Here is a 20,310-nt window from a genome sequence, read left to right as displayed (position 1 = left end):
AGAGCATTGAACATAAACACCATAGTTGGCTTAAGAACAATCAGGTGATAGTATTTTTGCTAAGCGACGATGTATATTGTTGAGCATTACAAAAAAAAAAAAAAGCAGGGTTAAAATGTTCTCGACAGAGTGACAAAGGGAATAAGCCTTTTATAATTAGTGATCATTTATATATATATAATATAATTTCCGATTGTTTTGTGTACTATATGGGGGAGGCTAGATGGGAGGGGTGATGGACCTCTATTGTTGACTGGTAGAGAGACTTAAAGACTATCGCGCTAGCCCTGTCCACGGGTGAGCCTTTCACGAGTTGAACTATGTATGACACGGGCCCCTGGTTCCAAAAAGTTTTAATTTTAAATATCTTACAGTGGTCGTATATAATATGGGATTGAATATCATCAGAAGAACCACTGGGCTGAACTTTGACCATAATTTTTGCGCACGCTTTCGCAAAAAGTCACGTGGGCTATCGGTCTGCAATTTTCACTACAGCTTCATCTAAAGGTGGACCGTTTTTAGTTTTTGTCATTAGGATTAACGATGGCTGATTTAAATCAGCAAAACTATAGGGTGAAAGCACGTGCAGATACATAAGTATTGGTTAGGCCAAGCAAACTAGATTAGCAGTTTCTAGCTAAAGTTTTCAAAAGAATCATACGGGTGAACGGTTATTACTGATTATTCATTGCCAATTTTTAAGCACAAATTTACTAAATTTTATGAAATTCTCCTAATTAAAAGAGCGTTTAGCGTCACGTGATATTAGCTTAAGCAATTAGCATAAATAATGATGCTTGATACGGCTTTACCGATTACATGCGGGTGATGACCAGAATCGGTAACCTAGTTTTACATGGCATGACTATAAAGGAAATTATTAACACTGTTTTAGAGAGGAAAACTACCACCATATATTTTAAAGAAACTGATTTGGTTAGTTCTGTAAAGGTTTGTTCCGGATAACAGGGTTGCGATCTTAAAGCTGATGTTGATTACTATCGAGTGTCATTTTCTTACTTGCTGTGATTTGTTGGTGTATATTGACAAAAAGTCATGATATCTAATCAAAAACACCTTAGGTGTGAAAAAAGGGTGCGGCCAAGAAAGGATTTAAAGGAATGAAATCAAAATTAACAGCAAAACTGGTAGTTATACTTATAGCATTGATGATAAGACTTTTACAGCAAATATTCATTCATTAGTTAGCTAGGCCGCATTTTTTATTTAATTTCTTTAAGTCGCACGCTCAATCTTTTTTTTTTTTTGGCCGCACATTTTATCCACATCTAAGGTGTTTTTGATCAGATTACACTGGCTAGTATAGAACTTTTATCACAGTTAAAACGCTTTTTGGCAATTGTCGGTCATTTATTAAACAATGGACTCCTTCATTTGTTTACATTATTACTTAGAACATTTATTAACATTTTCTTTTATTTTCTTTTTTTTACTTTAGATCTCAATCTTTATATAATTAACTTCCGATCACAGCAAGCTACTTACTTATATCAAAATTAACCAGGTAATAAGTATAGCTGATTAAATATACCCTTTTTTATATTGTTTCAACAATTGGGCAACCTTGTTGTTAATGCTATTTTCGGTCGTAACTCGGCAGTATCCAATTTAAACTGCGATTGTAAGAAAAAAAAGCTTGTTTGTTTGTAGTTAAGCACAAAGTTACACAATGGGCTGTCTATGCTTTGCCCGCCACGTGTATCGAAACCCGGTTTTCAGCATTATAAGCATTCAGACTTATAGACATTCTTAATTTTTCTTATAATAAATATATATATTTATATCTAAAGCAATAGAATAATCCTTGTGAGAATTGACAATAATACTTTTAATATATTTGTTTATTTGATTGTAGTTAAGCACAAAGTTACACAATGAACTACCTGTGCTGTGCCAACCACAAGTATAAAAACCGGGATTTTAGTTGTATAAGCCTTCAGACTTGCCGCTGTGCCACTAGAGGGCATTTTTAATATAAAAAATATAAACAGTCATCATTATAAAATCATTCAAAACATCTTGTTTTAATTCTTATATCTACCTTCGTTATTTCAAACTATTTTTTTTCTGTAGAGGGGCAATCACTGTTTAAATAATATCCACTGTAAGTAATTTGTTCATATTCAAATAAATATTGTTCCTTTTCCCAACCACAGCAAGAAGACAATCTTCAATTGTTAATGTCTGTTCCAAGAACAAGAAATACATTTCCTTCAAAATATCATTTTAGTATCCATGCATATTTTCGTGTTTGTGTTGCTTAGTAATGATATATTGAAAGTCTGGAAAAAAAAAATATAATCTCTGCAATAAGGCCTAAATACGGGTTAAATTGGGGGTTAATTTTTGTTCAGGAGGAACTATTTGAAATTAAGCTTTTATATACTCTCGCATAATACGAAGAAGTCACGCAGTATTTGGAAACAGTGCACCCGAAATGCTGTAAGAGTTCTGTTTTTCTTTTTTTTTACGATTTTTCGTGTTCTGTTTTTAATATATTGTTGCGTCAGCGAGGTCACATGATTAGTGTCACGCCACGTTTCTAGAACTATCCTGTACCTTGGCGAATGCTCTAGCATTTACTAGATATAGGGTAGTCTGGTATATAAAAGAGGGTGACAACGTGACGGGAAGAAGAATGTGTGTGTAGATAGTGAGTAATTGAACTGCAGTCAGAAGTATTGTTGATGTTCGTTGATATAGCGTTTGTTTTAGCGCGATTGTTGAAATTAAGTGTATCGTAAAGTTATATTCGGAAAGAATAAACCAGTTTTATTAAGTAAGGACTTGTGTCGCTAAAGTTTCGTCAGAACGAAGTTACGGAAAGTTAATTAACAAACGGAGACGTAACACTATTATTTTGAATAATCCTGAAAATTAGGTTTTTCATTTCTGATTCTTTTTTTGCCTGATTTATTATTAACACCTGTCACATGAGCCAGCCAGGCATCTTAATGTGGATAAAAAAAGGCATTCCAGAAAGGGTTGGGTTGGTTGGATTAGACAAAAAGAAGACACTTGGCACTATTTTCAAGGTCTGCATTGCTGGACCAGACCTGTGACTTGGCCCGAGACCATGAGAGCCAAATAGGTGAAGTTAACTTGTAAATGTAAAGTAAAACAATGTAGTGATAAAACATGCTTGAAATGTTCTAGATGTGAATGTGATGCTTTAAGTGTGACAATTACGTTAAACCATGGGTTCAAGTTGGATGAGGAAAGAACTTATTCGAAGATATCCCAATTGATATGACATACCAGCAGAATCAGAGATTCATCAATTCGTCAAAACATAAAAACAATTATCACAATAGTATCATTATTTTCAAAACGGGGAATTGGAAACACACAAAGAAATCATTAGTTTTAATATTTTGTTAAACTAACAGCACAGTAAAGCCCAAAGATGCAGTGTTGAAGTTGAAGCAGATGCACAATGCATTAAAAGATGATTTCTGTAGCAATTCTCAAATTAAAAATGCCATTTCTGCAATGAAGAGTAAATATAAGAAGGATGGTGTAATTCCCAGTATGGTATCACCATAGTATAATCTATATAGATTTCATCATGTCATGTTTTCATTAATATTTAGTTTTTTTCGTTTATGAAGTTGTGCTGAGCTTCATTCCTCAAGATCTATCAAAATAACCCTAAATCATCATTTTCTGGAATTACCCCCCTCTGTTGACCATCCAAAGCTCACTACTAAAAGATGTTGGGCTAGCTCGTGTGGTAGGTGTTAATATTTTTGTTATTGTTATTTTTTTGCAGATTATTATTAACATTGTTGCTTTTTTTTTACTTGAGTTTGATTTAGACTCCTTGTTAGAGACTGAGTTGTATATTTACAGTCCTAGCCAGGCCAATTAATTTTATTTTGCAAAGCTTTTACTTTGTTTAATAAATCTAATTTTTTAGTACCCTAGCATAATTTTGGTTAATGATTTGATACATTTCACTGCTAACATTATTTGATATGTTACAATGAATATCAATCAAGTTTAAACAAAATTTCTGATCAACACTAAAGAGAAATTAGATTATGAAACAAAATGAAGTATTGTGGTATATAAACATACCACTCCTTTTCTACCTTTTTTATAGTAACATGGTATAATAAATCTATCATTTATTCCTGAGTATGTGTAGTTTCTTATGACATATGGTCAACAAAGTTGTTAAGTTGATGTCCACACTGCACAGTGTGCCACTCAAGAGAATTGTTGGTTCTACTCTACAGTGAATAGTCCGAGGTACCGCTGGTCTACTATTGGAGATTAAACAACAATACCTGTATATACTTGTAGCCATCTACTACTTCACAAAGTGGCCAAGACTTATCCATTGATTGATACTTCAGCACAGTCAGTAGCTGATGCATTGCTAGAGCTCTGCATAATCCAGAATGGAGTACCTGAACAGATCCACATGGATCAGGGAACTAGCTTTAATAGCTAACTGTACTGTGAATTGTGTAAATTGTTAGATGTGATGAAGGTGTGCACTTTGCCAATTTGATGGTTTAGTAAAATGAGTAATACAGATTGCCAAGCATATACTTGCTAACTTTGTTAATACTGACCAAACTGACTTGGATTGTAATGGACTAAAATAAAACACTGTTACAAGCAATCATTCTACCTATATTTTTATTTAATTGATGAACAGTTACCTTATGTCACAATGACATATCATGCAACAGAGCACAACTCAACAGGTAGTTCAACAAATATGCTCATGTTCAGGCAGGAAGCCTGTAAACATAATGTATGGTCCTCCCCTTACAGTAGATGTCCCAAAAAGGCCCACAAGTAAATGTGTGTGTGTGTGTATAGCAGTTAAGGTCTACATTAGTTGACAGGCTCAAGTTTGCATGCCAACAGCTAGGAACAGCTGCTATGTGAAAGAAAATGTACTATAATAAGACATTGAAGAAATGAATGTATCAGAGTGGAGACTGGGTCTAGCTTTTGCATTTTGCAGCAGCATGAAAGTTTCTTTGTTCCGACAGGACCTCATCTTGTCTTCTGAAAAGTTGGTTAGTTAACATACAAGTAACAGCAGTTGATAGATGCATGTAGTAAATGTTGACCAGTTTTATCCATACATTACTAACAAACCTATGGTGAACTGACTTGACCAAGAATCAGAAAAGGAGTCTTATTCAGAAAAGAAAAAGAGCATTATTTTATCCCACTCCAACCCAGAATATAAGGAGAAAAGATATGACATTTATCTGGCCATTCAGGACAAAACATATAAGGAAGTACCAGACCTAGAGGTCAGAGAAAGTTCTGAAGTCAGTTGAACTGCCACTGACAACCTTATGATTGATATGATTGGGATTAAACCAGATGATCAAGCAGCTAGGATGGTCAGGTGGTTGGAAGATCAATGACTAAAATTAAGGGGTATTCCTTGTTTTACATGCTATCAAGTGATGTTCTCTGTACAATGTATGCACTACTATGTGTCATTACTCCTCACTCATCATGAAGCTAGGATGAAAGGGTGTTTCAACACTTGCTTTCCAAGCTATTAGGTGGTTTTCTGTGTTGAAATGTAGTCTTACATTTCACAAGAATCACTTGCCTGATTTAACTGCACAAGAAACTGAGGCCTGTGTCTTATAGAGCAGGATGGGCTGCATTGAAGTAACACCCTGCTCTCCTGACTGGAAGAAGTGGAGCTAATGCAGATGAATAAAAATTTGACTCAGGCCTGAGATATCATTTGTGCCACTACTTGGAAGATCCAATGACAGGGTTGAAGTTAGAGGAGTTGGACATTATACCAGCCATTGAGTAAGTGTACATTTATAAGTTTTTTTTTTTTAATTAAGCTTAAGTACTGTATATACAAGTATCAAATTGTAAAGAATTTTGTGGAAGGAGGTTAGGGGTCTTTAATTTTCTTTATCCATATCATAAATTACCAAATTAACAAACCATGCATAAATGAAAATAATAAATACACTTATAATTCACATATTATGCTAGGAGTAAATAAGAAATTATTATATCCAAATAACAAAAGGTCAGCACAAATATAATCCATACCACCTTTCATATTTTGTTGACAAATATCCAAGCACTATTGAATATATCCTTACTTCAAATAGAACAACACTTGAGCAAAAAAAAACAAACAAACAAGGCATATGTATTATACCATGCCAATCCTGTGAGAAAGATCATGTCTGTGAAACTGAAAAAACGTTTGTCACAAGAAACATTAAATAGGGAATACAAACAATCGTTTTGATTGGAAACTAACATGGATTTTTCATTGTCATGGTTTTTCTTCATTAAAAGATGCTTTTGCAATTATAATTTTAATATTTTCTTTGTTAATAGGCATTCTTATTATGTTAAATTGTGCACTTGTATTACTTGTTAAGAGTTCTTTTAATGTTTACTTGTGTATTATTGTTAAAGGATTTTAAATTATGTGTTGCATTTTCTTGTTAAAGAGTTGTGTCACCTGATGTGTGTGTAAGCATTTTCAGGGTGAAAGTTACAGTACTCTTTGACCAGGGTGTGTGTGTATATAGCTTACTGGCTTTAAAATTAAACTAGTTGTCTTGAGGACAAGTCTGAAGTAAGGGAAAGAGGAAAAGAATGGTATATGAACATACCAAGCATTTTCTACCTTCTTGTATTAACATAGTATTATTTAAAATTTATCAGTTACTTCTTCTAATTATGTGCTGTTTTCATATAACACTTAGTTAAAATTGTTAAGTTGATGCCATTCTGACTTCCTTTTTTCCTTGTCATTCTACTGAAATCACACCTATTCTACTTATATGTAGCATGGCTGTAATGGTGCACTTGTGTGCAAGAATGTAGACAACAATGTCCATCAGTATCTCAAGGTTATAGCTTCCCCTATGTTTGAATGAGGATGGCAAGTCACATGTGTAGTGTTAGTCACTCTGGGTAAATCTGGGTCAAATACAGATATATCTTCTCTAGTCGACTTTGGGAGACCAATGGAATCTTGCTTGGGATCCATTGTGAACCTCCTCTCTCTTCTCTAAGACTTGTCATGGTGGGTAGATCATTCAAGTACCACATCTGATGTTCCTTTACCACTGCCAGACCAGATCTCTATCTCTTCATCAATGCTTCCCTCTCAGTTTGGGCCACATCTCTAAACAACAACATGACTTCTGGCATTTGGACACAGGAAGACAGTTCACTTCACATCAACATTTTAACAATTCCACACTCATTTCTTAGATCAACCAGCAAAAGAGCATCCATTCCAGGACTTTGATTTTGGACATTGGATGTCCTCTTCTGGGTTATTCCCATAAATTTCATCTTGTTGCTTTTCATGTGCTAGGAGCTATGAACCTACATTCTACCCAAAGAGTGGTCTCTCCACTCCCTAATTTTTGGTTGGATCTGCTCTCAGTTATGTACACCCCCTCATAAATGCTTTTGCCACTTCTCTCAACTCCAAATTTCCCTTCTTTTGATCCCCAGTACTTCATCTTTTGGCTCTGGCTGTCAATGCTCTCAGCCAGGACTGGTCTCACCTTTTCATATATGCCTGTCCTCCTCTTCAACCCCTTTCTTGGGTCTTTTCCTTAATATGCAACACTCCTTGTCAGGCCCTACTGGTGGTGCTTCTTTGGCCAGTTCAACCTGGGTTTCCTCTGCTTCTTCATTTAACATCCAGATTCCCCTTCCTCTATCCAATGTTCTCTTTCTATTGCTTCAATCTCACATGTCCCTTTTTCATCCAGGCGTATCATTCCTACATCTTCATGGGTGGGATTTTTCCAGTTCATTGCTCTTCAGGCCAGATTATTCAATTCTGTAACCTTTTTCTGGTTCCAATCTTGTCAAACTTACACTTTGTCTGTCTATCAATGTAAGTGGCAATTTTTTTTTGCCATTGGTGCATCTGCCACTCCCCCTGGCTATCCTACTGTGAGTCACCTTTCTGCCTTTTTTTACTAGGCTATTTGACCATGGGTTATCTCCACCACTGCTGGCTATCAGGCATCCTTATCCACTACATTTTGCCTTTCCAGTTCCCACAGGGTGTTCTCTTCCCTTGTCCTCTCCATTCTGTTCTGATCCTTCCTTCTTCACTATCCACCTTGCCCAACTTCCAGGCCTGACTGGGACTTCAATGTGGTGTTACATGTCTTCACATATACTCCATTTGAGCTGTTGGCTTTTTGCTCTGTGTACCACCTTTCTCTTAAGAATTACTTCCTCCTCCTCCTTCTTGCCTGTGATCACTGTTATTCTGATATTTATGTTGTTGGTGCTTCCAAGTAATGTGCTGTTGCTAGTGGTAAGGCAAATAGGATTTTAGGTTGTGTCTACAGAAATATTTAATACAAGTCTGAAGAGGTTATAATTAATTACATTGTATAGGTCACTGGTTAGGCCACATTTGGAGTTTTATGTTCAGTCTTGGGCTCCTTACCTTAGGAATGACATTCAATTGTTGGAAAGAGTTCAAAGGAGGGTTACTAGAATGGTCCCTTAGATGGAGGGGTTGTCATATGAGGAGAGGTTGAAATCTCTGAAGTTGTTTTCTCTTGAAAAATAAAGAGTTGAGGGGGGAATCTGATTGAGGTGTTTAAGATCGTAAAGGGAATTGATAGTGTTGACGAGTCATATTTTTTCACACTTAACAGCAACAACAGTAGGATTAGGGGACAGAAATATAAATTTTAGCAAGGTAGGAGGCATCTTCAGCTAAGACAGTTATATTTTTTAACAGGGTGATTGGCCTCTTAAATGGATTGCCTTCGGATGTTTCGGAGGCAGTAAATTTAAGTGAGTTTAAGAGAAAGCTTGATAACTATATGAATGATAAGGGTGGCTTTCAGATTTTTATTTATTTTTTAATTTATGTATTTAATAGTTTTAGTTTAGCTAAGAGGATGGGACAGCCGAAATGGATCAATAAGTCCTTTGTTGTCCCAAAACATTATGTTATGTTACGCTTACACCCGACCTCTCCACTTTCGGTGCATTTTCTTTCTTGCCTTGTCTAAGAATGACGTTATTTTGAGTGCAAGTGCATAGAGGGAGTTACTGTACATGGAGGTTGTATCGCCCTCCTATTGATGGAGGGCTATTGTCACGTGATGATATCATCATGCACCAGCATAGTTCATGTTAAATACGAAATTATACGGTTTAGGTTGGAGTTAATTTAAAGGTAGTGGCATGAGAAACATAGCTGTTCTGTGTGTAGAGGTGGGTATCTATCTAGACCATTAATTGAATACGAATGTATGATTACATGTAATATGTACACCAACCTTACTAGGGAACTCAAAACTTTCCAATACCATGCCGTCCGGTTAGCCCTACGTCTCCCCAAGTATACCGCACCTGTTTTGTTTATCTTGACTCTCTACATATTTTACCCAGTATCCAAAACCGTATGCAAAAGTTAGTTTAAAACATTATCATATAGTTAGAACAAGAAGTACATTAACAAAACAATTTTAAACATTAGCAGCAGCACCCGAAGCATGGTGCACACACCAGTCTCCTTATTATATTTGTAACAATTAACATGTTCATGTTGTATTCCCCGTATATGTTTTCTTTTTTCTCTTCTCATTTCAGACACGTAGCTCAGGCATTACCCAGATAGAATATGAAACGGCCGGGTAGTGAAAGTGGGTTGTTCTCTGGGAGCTCCCGTTTTCCTGCCACATCAAAATTCACGGTATAGGATCTATAGATTCCCACCCGTTAGTTTTGTGCTAATCCACTCCCATGTGCCGCCTTCGGTTCTTTTCGCTCTTTGCTTGCTTGACCGAAACATTGTGATGAGCTATTCTAACCATAAATTTTTTTTTTCGTTGACAGGCTCTTCAAACCATACATCGGTTATTTTCTCTTTCACGCAGCTATTTCAAATTATATCTAATCATCAGATTTCTGAGTGCCCTCGGTTGCATTTTTTAAATCAAAATTCTATCACGATTTTGCAGTGGGTATCTATCAGAAATACATTTTCAGATTAGGAAAATGTTAACTTTGAATCTAGTATAACTTATAAGCATCCCCCAGTGGCACAGTGGGTATATCTGTGGAGTTACAACGCTAGAAACCGGGTTTAAATACCCATGGTGTGCAGAGCACAGATAGCCCATTGTGTAGCTTTGTGCTTAACTTCAAACAAACAAATAAATCATCCAAAGCAAATACACGCAGTATGTTTGAGTTATTTAACTTTGTTATAATAAAGACTGCTTTTGTATTTTACATTGTAACTCATCCTTTTAGTTCATTCAAGTAAACTCGGGTTTCAGAAAAAAACAGTGTTACTTCATTAGTTCATGATAAATATCTTAATGAATCACTTCTTATTCTGCAAATTAGTTTGACTGGAATATACCACAGTACTTTAATATTTTGAAAAACAGTGCCTCACAAGGCATATTTAAAAATTACACAACATCAAAAATGGCAGTAAAACTAAATCAAATTAATGATCTTTTAATTTAAAGATGAAACTATATATTAATACCATTTAGTAAGTTGGATCTAAGTTTTATGCAATTTGGTTAAGTATTTTTAATTTGAAAAAGAAAATCTCAAGGGATACCAGTGGCACCCCTTTTGTACAGAAAGGGTTAAAGAGACTAATAATGTCAGGTTTTAATGAAGATAAGAAAAAATATATTTTACTAAATAATCAACATATGCAATCTTGAAATACCTATTTTGTATGAAAGTATTTAATATTTTTAGACAGAAAAAAAAAAGTTAGCATTTTGACTAATAGACCTCATAAATGGACATAATATTCATTTTCATGTACAAACTATTTAGAGATGCTTTAGTGAGTCTGGTAAAGTTATTAGAAGAAAGGATAGAGTAACACTACTCTTACTGTATACACAGGAATATATTTTTGGACAAATCTGGGGTATTCCTTCAGCAATTTCTAATACTGGAATGCTACTGTTTTTATATTTCTGAATATAGAGACACTCTTACATCACATTAAGAGCAGCAACTTGATATGTATTCTAGAATAAAAGAAATGAACTGTCAACAAAAGTAAAATTGTTTTTATTCTCCTTGTTGTGGAAACTAAACATAATGTAAGCAAAGTGATGTCACAAATACAACCACACACTAGATATTAATTAATGAATGCAGCTAGTTTGACATTTGTAGCATGTATAGTATGTAAAATAAACACCTTTATACTTTTTAATGCTTAATGTATACCACAGCCACAAAGGCATAAATGTGATCTGAAATAAAACAGAATAATTTTAGCATTTAGGAGCAGATGGAAAAGCTTACATCAAAGAATGGTCTGGTGGTCAAAGATTAATCATCCATATTGTAGTAGCGTCATCTGACAGCCTAGGTTTAAATTTCACTTGAGCTTCAGATATTTTATTTTCAGACATTTTAAATTTAACACATCACATATATTAATAGAAAGAATAAATGAATAGTTTTCATGAAATTCAAGTTTTTTGTTCTTGAAAATTGTTGTCAATACACAAAGAAACATTTTATATGTCAAAAACAGCAAAGTTAGAATAAAGAGACCAGCCATATAAAGATGTAATAACAAAAAAAGAGCCAATATACATTAAAGTACAAACCCTGTATAGATGTAACCTAAAAGTAAGTTAAACAAGAAAAAATTGGGAAATTTTATTGTAAATAGAACCAGCAACAACATGAATGTAAAAAAGGTGACCAAGTGTTTCTTGTTTAACTTACCTACTTTTAAATTACAAGGTTTTCCCTTTGATTTTTTTTTTGATATTACATCTTTACATGGCTGATCCCTTTGATCTCAATTGAGTGTTTTTTTTATGTTTAAAACGTTCTGATCAAATGCTATTATATTTACTACAAATGAATTGCTTTTTGAATTTTTAACACAATTTTGTTTCTTTTTTTTTTAGCAGAGTCCAGTGAGCCAGATTTTCCACAACACTTAATGTTTGTTTGTGTTTAAGCATAAAGCTACACAATGGGTTATCTGTGCTGTGCCCACCATGGGTATCAAAACCAAATTTTAATGTATAAGTTGTGAAGCTTACTACTGAGCCACTGGAGGGCAAACATTTCATGATTAAGAAATAGAGGTCTATAGCTGTTTATGGTTATCTAATATACAAATAAACATCTCCTGTATGACAGTGAAGAATGAAAACTATACACAGTAATACTAAATAAACACAGCTACTGTGTTTGTTTTTTGTTTTGCTTAGCACTGGGGAGAGGCTGCAATAATACTTATATTATTAAAACTTTATGCATAATATTTTTCTATCTAAGAATATGGTAGCTTTGATGATACATTTACTTGGTATCTGTACATTCTTTTAGATGCTGAGTAAGGTGTGCACAATCTTTATTTATCAAATTTAGAATTAATGTTGTAAAAGTAAGTGGCTATAGGGAGTAAATTATTATTTTATGATCTGTGAAAGTCTAAATCCTTTTAAAATTGCAAGAATGAATTCTTTTTCCAATATGATGAATGCTGAAGTTAGCGTGAAAAGCAACAAGTGTGATGCCAGCAAATTATTGTAGCCCAGTCTACATAAGTTATGTTTCCAAGTAGAATTGAAAGTAAGTGTAGTTAGATTTATGATTACTTAGAGATAAACTACATGATTTTAATATCTGTATCAACTGAAACCTAGCAAGTTGTTCTGCTACATCTTAAAGTTTGGTATCTGTTGAACAAGACAATTCAGAAATTGAAATTTATAAAATTGTATGAATCTGCAATATGTTAGGTTGTGTTTGAATTTATTAAGGAAACTGTATGAATGGAATCTATAACTAGGCTTACTTTACTTTCATTTGGGAGTTTTTACATTTCTGCAACTCCTCTTTATAAATATATGACATGATTCTAACACTTTTCTATATGACATGCATCAAGACTACTGTGACCTCAACAAAGCTAAACCTCTAATGCCCCCCCCCCTCAATCTGTCCCAGTAAAAATGCATCAAAATTAGGAAAATTACTCTCAGGAAAAGCAGGAGGATGCATAAAATTTAATCTAGAACCCTAGAACTTCCTGGACCCTTGCCATAATGGGTGCACCTGTGGTGCATATTCCTTTGCTTGATCAAATAAACCTTGGCCCCTCAACCCTTTTAATTTCCCTCCTACACCTCTGTAGTATGCGACTGTTCTGATGATTCTTTTGAACTTTTAAACATAATTATGGAGCAACTAATTTAACTTATGTGATTTTGACCTTTGTGGGTTACACAACTTGTTATTTTAAAACATATAATCACTTTAAATTCACTGTTGGTCTACTGGGTCATATTTTTCTCATACAACTAAAACAAAGGACCTATAATGTGAACAAGTTTTGCAATAAATAAGCAAAATACTTTTTGATTGTTTTGAGGGCCCATTTGTCTTCCCTGTAAAATTAAAATCCAAGATCTATTAGCCACATTTTGCACATAACTATCACTAATTTTGAACTGACAGACCAGAGGGAAAGCAGCTCTTATAGCTCTAGAATGCTAAGTGTATTTTTTGACAGTGTGATGTGAACTAGTAGCCCTCAATTTCATAGTCCAGGCATGCTGACCACTAGACCCTGCCCAGCTCGTAAGTAAGCAATACAATATAAACTTAAATCAAGATCTCGATTTCTGATGCACTTAAAACTATTCATTTTCAGATTCAATTTAACCTTTATAAATAACTATGCCATAAGAATTACAGCATGAATTTTCAATAAGTAACTGTGTAACTTTGTCTCTTTTGAAAACTAGCAAATAAGTATGTAATCTTGCATGTTTAGTTCATATCTGCCCATGAGTTTAAACAAACAACTATTTAGATCCAAAGATGCCCATCTATGCATCAGGATGCATAGCCACTGTACTTTTAATAATATTTTCCTAGGCATTACCTTTAAAAGTGTGGATTAAAAATTTATGCCTGGTTTATCAGTCTAATAAACATGATAATGTTTCTTTATGGCTCTATGACTTGACCAAATACCAATCTGGCAAAAAAACGTATAGAGCAGAAGTGAGGCCGATTGGTAGAGCATGAAACTGAAAGCCTGGTTGTCATGCACGAAGTAGAGATAACACCTTAAAACTTAGTGACCGAGATATGAAAGTAGGCATCTGCGATGTTGAATTTTGTCATCTATGGTCAGGCCTGTATTTTTTGGTACTGTAAACAGTCAAGAAGAAAAGGCTTTGAGAGAGCGAGGTTATGCACTATATAGCCTCTGTGCATAAGATCATGGAAGACTTGTGCTCAACTATTGGATGTAAGAGGGTCTTTGAGGAGTGGAAGGCCAACCGATATGAGAGACAGAGGAAAAGGAGACATGGACTGAATGCCTAATCCCCTACTAAGAAGTTGAATGACCCACTGACAAACCCTCTGAGATGAGACCCCACAGGATCTGACCCCATAAGGTAGTTGCTGATGTCAAAATCTGCACTCCACCCTGGAGGAGGATCCCCATTGGTAAGGTCAAAATCACCCTTGTGTTCCAATGGATCATGGTGCCAAAGCAGGTAGTCTGGAAACATGAATGGGAGATGCAGTAAACTGTTATGCAGAAGAACTTTGGGACAGTCAAGAAGCCAGTGTAGAAAATGAAGAATGGAGATGCGCCCCATCTACTGAAGAATCCATGGATTCTGGAATTCCTGCAAAATAGATTGAGAAAAGGAGTGTTTCTTAGATCCTTAAGGACCATTGCAGGATGGCAAACTCCCTCCAGTAAGGCATCTCTCTTAAAAAGATCTTAGCCACAAACACACTAAGATACCAAGGAGAGAGCAGAAGGCTACAACCTAACCAAAGTGGAAGTCAATAAATGATTAAGATCCTCCAAAATTTGAAAAGAGGATCTATGATAGGCCTCAGACAACAATTGCAAAGATGATAAAAAACAAAACAAATGGAAAACTGTTGTAAGTGACAGACAAATTCTGGAAACTGAGATTGTTTAAGAGGAAGAGTGGCATTTTGTCTAGAGCCCAAAGTAGGAAGTAAAGGGTCTAACCTCTGAGAGTTCAAATAAGGGTTCACCAGGAGATGGAAAGCCAAGGCATACTGATGTAATAAACGAGGAAGGCAAGACATGGCAATACTTTCCCTCAAATAATCTGCAAATCTCCTCATATGCAGTGATGTCATTACTGAAATTGGAAGAAGCCATGATAGGTCCACCTGGAGTCTGTTACCAGTTCCACAAGATTGACGAAACCTGTATATAAAGTACAGTGTTTGTGAGGAAAGCAATGAAGATTTTATGTTTGATGGTGTGCTAATTATTGATGAATTGATCTTGTTCAAAGTGAACCTTAAAGTGAAAGAAAGGGGCAAAGGTGAGATTGAGCTAGAAACTTGACTTACAGGAAAGGCAAATGAGGTGCTGGAAAAATAGTCTAAATTCTCACTAGTCCACCCTTGATCTCCCACAAATTCTGCCTCAGAGCCAACAGGAGAAAAACATCAGACCACATGTAAGACTATCCCTCTGCATATAAGGAAATGTATGTCCTCCGGGTAACATTCAAAGTGTGAGGTGATGAAGGAGAGGCATCAGGCGACTCTGTCTGAGACTTAAATGTGAGCATTCATATTTGAAAAAACATCCCCAATATTTTTTCTTATAAAATCAAGAAAACAAATAATAAAATCAAGCCCCACGAAGGATTTAAAATAATTTAGAAAAAAATATTGCAAATGTAGTATTAGCCCTGAAGAGCAACCAGTAGTACCCATGTAAAACCATCTTTGTAATTTTTGCCATCGAGTGAACAAGAAAGAATAACGGGAGCTTATTTACGGATCAGGTATAGAGGGTGCACTGACATGGGTTGAGACAGAGAGAGTTTGGCCAACTGGCAATTTATGAAGTCATAACTGAAATTGGAAGCCATGATAGGTCCACCTGGAGCCTGTTACCAGTTCCACGAGCTTGATGAAACCTGTATATAAGTATAGTGTTAGCGAGGAAAGCGATGAAGATTTTATGTTTGTTGGTATGCTAATTATTGATGAATAGATCTTTATTTTTTGGACAAATAGGTTTAATGTTTTGTTAAGTATATTTAATCAAGTTTCCTTTTGGTACTATCTGTACAGTTTTCAAACTGATCTTGTTCAAAATATACCTTAAAGGGAATGAAAGTGGCAAAGGTGAGATTGAGCTAGAAAACTTGACTTACATATGAAGAAACAAGTTACTAAGTATTGCATTGCAAAATGCAGAATTTTGCCAACTTGTTACACAATTGCAAAGATGCAGAGCAAAATGTTTTACATAGGCACAGGCCTTGGCTCTAGGCTTAACTTAATCCCATGAAAATGCTCTACAAAATGTGAAAAATGCTGTACAAAATCAACAATTCATGGCAGATTAACTCTGCAAAATTTGACAGCTAAATTGTTCGTTGCATATGTGGGCTTAGCTTAGGTTAGCCACTAAGTCAGAAGCATAGACTAGCTTACAAATCATTTAGCCTAGCATTATGCCTAATAATATTAGACTAGGCATTTCACTGATTCATGTAGGGTCCAATTTTTCTTTTTAGGCTAAAGCCTTAACTATATGTAAACACTTCGGGTATATAAATGACTATACCAAACTTAAATGTTAGCAAGACATAACATTGTAGCCTAAAGTTAATGTTAATGATCATAGGCATAGAATAACATTAATCTGGGTTAAGTGGCTTTTGTCAGCCTCCAATTCAAGTTCTGTAATATTGAAACACCCCAGCATGGATTTTTCTGTGATTGATGTGTTTATCCCATATTTCAAAGAGATTTTAGAAAAAAGTTATTTAAAATGAGTGAAATTTAGTGTATTTTTCTGTTACTCAATCTATGTTACCTCATACAGTTTTGTTCAGTTTGCCTGTGATCTCCAACCTGTCCTCCTTACTTTCGCTTCCCAAATTTTTCTCCTTTCAAGATCTGCCAGAAAGCCAAGCAAGCAGACACCATTTTATGTTCGATTGTTGTAATCCCAGGCAGTACAACATGGCATTTTTAATAACTTTTTGGCAGATTCCACTATTTTCTGTGAATAGAATTTTAAGTGCCATCATAGAAAGTGCTGTGTTTCCATACCGTGTCGTCTGCTGTCAATAAAGTTTGTTCATTCGAAATGGACCTAAAATGGTACCATGTGGGGGTGGATGGGTATCAGCTTTGGACCAATCAAAAACAGTTACACAGTTGGCCAAACTCTCTCTATATATGACTTTGGGTTGAGAGGGTAACAAGATTAAAATCAGTATGGTCAATATAGTGGGGTTAAAGACTGGAGCAAACAAGATAAAATTCATACCATTGCTTAGGGGGGTAAAGAAGAGAATCTTTCATCGGGATAAAGCTATAGTGATAAAGGAGGTGATGGTGTTTTGGAAAATTTAGTTAACACACAAATTTTGCAAGGTTTACAAATTCAAATCCTGGAAAAGCAGTTTATCACTTTATGTACAGCAGATGGGTTAAAAGATCAAACAAGTCTTGGAGACTACAATTGATATGATACAACATTTACAGTACTTCTCCAGAACATTCTTTTTAACTTCAAGAAGCTTGTTATCATGAAATAATGTTTTGAGCTTTTCTGTTAAGAAGAAGAGAAAAAAAATAACTTTAACTAAGAATATCCTTACTCTATTGTAAAACTGTTGTTATAAGTTCATTTGTGATATGATATCAAACAGTGTGATTTTTTTTTCTTTTGTAAAATGTTAACTACCTAAAAATATGTTTCATCCCACCAAACATGCCTGCCTTTTCAGCCTTGGGGGCATTATAATGTGATGGTCAATCCCACTATTCATTGGTAAAAGAGTAGTCCAAAAGTTGGTGGTGGTTGATGATGAATAGCTGCCTTCCCTCTAGTCTTCCACTGCTAAATTATGGATAGCTAGTACAGATAGCTTTGCACAAAATTCATAACAAAAAAAAAAAAACAGTATGTTTAATCCTTTACTTCTCAACAGATCCTGTGGTAAACTTTTCTTCTTGTTTTGCTACATGTGTAAAGAACCATGGGGACATGATGTAACAATCTTATTTGATTGGGAGGTGTACCTGGCTGCCTTCACAATTCCAGAAGGTATTAAAATTAAGATACCAATTAATTCTGGATAAAGTTTATAAAGAAGTTTGAACTTAAGTTTCCACCCTTAAGGATGAGAGTTGTTCAGTTACCTAAAAAAAATTTGGATTTGCTTTGCACTGGTTTACATGGACAAAAAAATTCAAAAACAACTGACCAATTTAAGTAAAAAAACTCTAGAAATGTTCTTAGTGAGTTTAATACTGTTTCAAAATTGGTTATTTTTATAGATAACTTTACAAATGCATTAGCTGGTAATAATTATATCATTTAATTTGTTTTGGGCTATTGAAAAATTATGCCTCTTCGAGGTTGTTTGACCAAATGTTAGCTACAAAATTATTTTTCCCTAACAAAAGTTATCCATTTCTTTGTATCTTCATGACTTCAGTCAATACAAGCTGTCTCTGACCTTAATGAAGCTGGCTAATTTTCATCATTGTCCAATTGATTAGTTGTCATAGCAAATTTTTCTCTGTTAAAGATGATTTTATAAATTAGGTGTGGAACTTTTGGAAACTTAGTTTTTATATTAGTTGTTTGCTTAGATTTTCTAACTGGATTTATATTGAGACTGAACAGGTACACATCCATACAGGATCAGACACTTATGCACTATAAAATTTAAGCCTATAATTTTCAGTTAAAGTTCCAAAAGCACTGCAATTAAACAAAAAAAATAATAAAATAAAACCAAAGAAGTCTCTGAAATCAAAACAACTAGACATGTACATAAACATAGTTTTAAAGAACACTTTCCTCTACACTTCAAAATTGGAGCATACATTTAGTGTTTGGTAAGTTTGAACTTGTTAGTCTAGAAAGTATCTAAGGATTGGTGTGAGTTTGATCTTTCAGCTCTGTTAAATTTACATTAGCAAACCCTGTTTTAATTTGTTTATCTTTTCCAAACTTTTGTTTTATTTATATCGCATTAAGCTTAAGTAGAAAGTAACTGTGTTGTTAATAGACAAAAGGAAACATACTGCCAATAATAGAACCTTTGGACATATGATTTTGCAATATTGTCAAATATACTGTTATAATGTACAGAAATTTCTGCTTCTAATGATTAATCTAATTTGACACATTATGAGCTGAGAAAATTGCACAATGCTACAGTTAAGTTAGCCTAAAATGTATTTAAATTCCCAAATTTTCATTTAAGTATGCTCTTGAAAGTAAAGATAAATTAACTTGTGTAGAAAGTATGCCTTAGTAAACCAAACATAATGCAGGAAATACACTAAATATCCTAATCTAAGTACTTTGTCAAAAATGAATAAAATTCTAGGTATAATAAAAGTATTTACTAACCTTTCTCTCTTGAACCATAAAGGAAGATACCGGCGAGGAACCCACATAGCAAAACAAGCCATCAGGAGCCACAAAATGGCCAGTTCATCCAGAAGCTGACCCAGCAAACTCAGGGTAGCATGAAAATAAGCTGAACTGAGCCCAATCATCAACAGCAAACTCCAAATCAAAATTATTCCTGGACTAACACACTTGGCATACTGGTGGAACAGTCGCAGTAATAATGGAGGCAAGACAAGAAACAGGACATTGCTTACCTATATTAATAGTAGATAAAACACACCTACTTAAGTACATCAAATCAATAATAAGAAAAACAGGTTTATCCATTCAATCCAATTTAATGTAAAAGCCTCCAGAAATGTCATGGACTATCATTAATGATTTTACAATTATAATATTTAAAATATGAATACACTTAATTAATAACAAGGCATTAAGTCTAAATTTATCATTCATAATATGTTAGAGACTGTTAAATCAATTAAAGGCCAAAATATTTTTTAGATGTCACTATCAAATCCAATAGAAAAGTACTATTTAATTCTCCACACTTTATGTTTAATTTACTAGTAGTCAGACCAAGAACAAATTCAGTACATTGGCTTTATGAATAATGAGATTGTAAGTGATGTCACAAGTTCTCCTAACTTGTAGATGTATGTTTGTAGTTACCTGTAAAAATTTATCTGATTCTATTTATTGTTTTATATTTGCTTCTATCCACTTATAGATTGATAACAATATTGAAGTTAGAGAAGCAAATTTATTTTCTAAAAATGAATGTTCTATTTTCTAGAAATTGTTCATACTGTTGCGACAGCGGAGGTCACGTGACTAGTATC

The 20,310-nt window shown here is 34.5% G+C and overlaps 1 protein-coding gene across 2 annotated transcripts in view; it reads right to left on the bottom strand.

Moving 5' to 3' along the window:
• LOC106478634 (alkaline ceramidase 2-like) overlaps positions 1-20,310 on the bottom strand; it is a 66,196-nt gene that overhangs the window by 28,919 nt on the left and 16,967 nt on the right. For both annotated transcript variants that reach the window (XM_013939190.2, XM_022382260.1), the window contains exon 2: positions 19,466-19,722. In XM_013939190.2, coding sequence (XP_013794644.1) covers positions 19,466-19,722 — 257 coding nt within the window. The remainder of the gene's footprint in view (positions 1-19,465; positions 19,723-20,310) is intronic.

This window comes from Limulus polyphemus, unplaced genomic scaffold (genome assembly GCF_000517525.1).
Source record: "Limulus polyphemus unplaced genomic scaffold, Limulus_polyphemus-2.1.2 Scaffold235, whole genome shotgun sequence".
NCBI lineage: Eukaryota > Metazoa > Arthropoda > Merostomata > Xiphosura > Limulidae > Limulus > Limulus polyphemus.
Note: the sequence above shows the minus strand (reverse complement) of the source record. Positions and strands in the feature narration are given on the sequence as shown.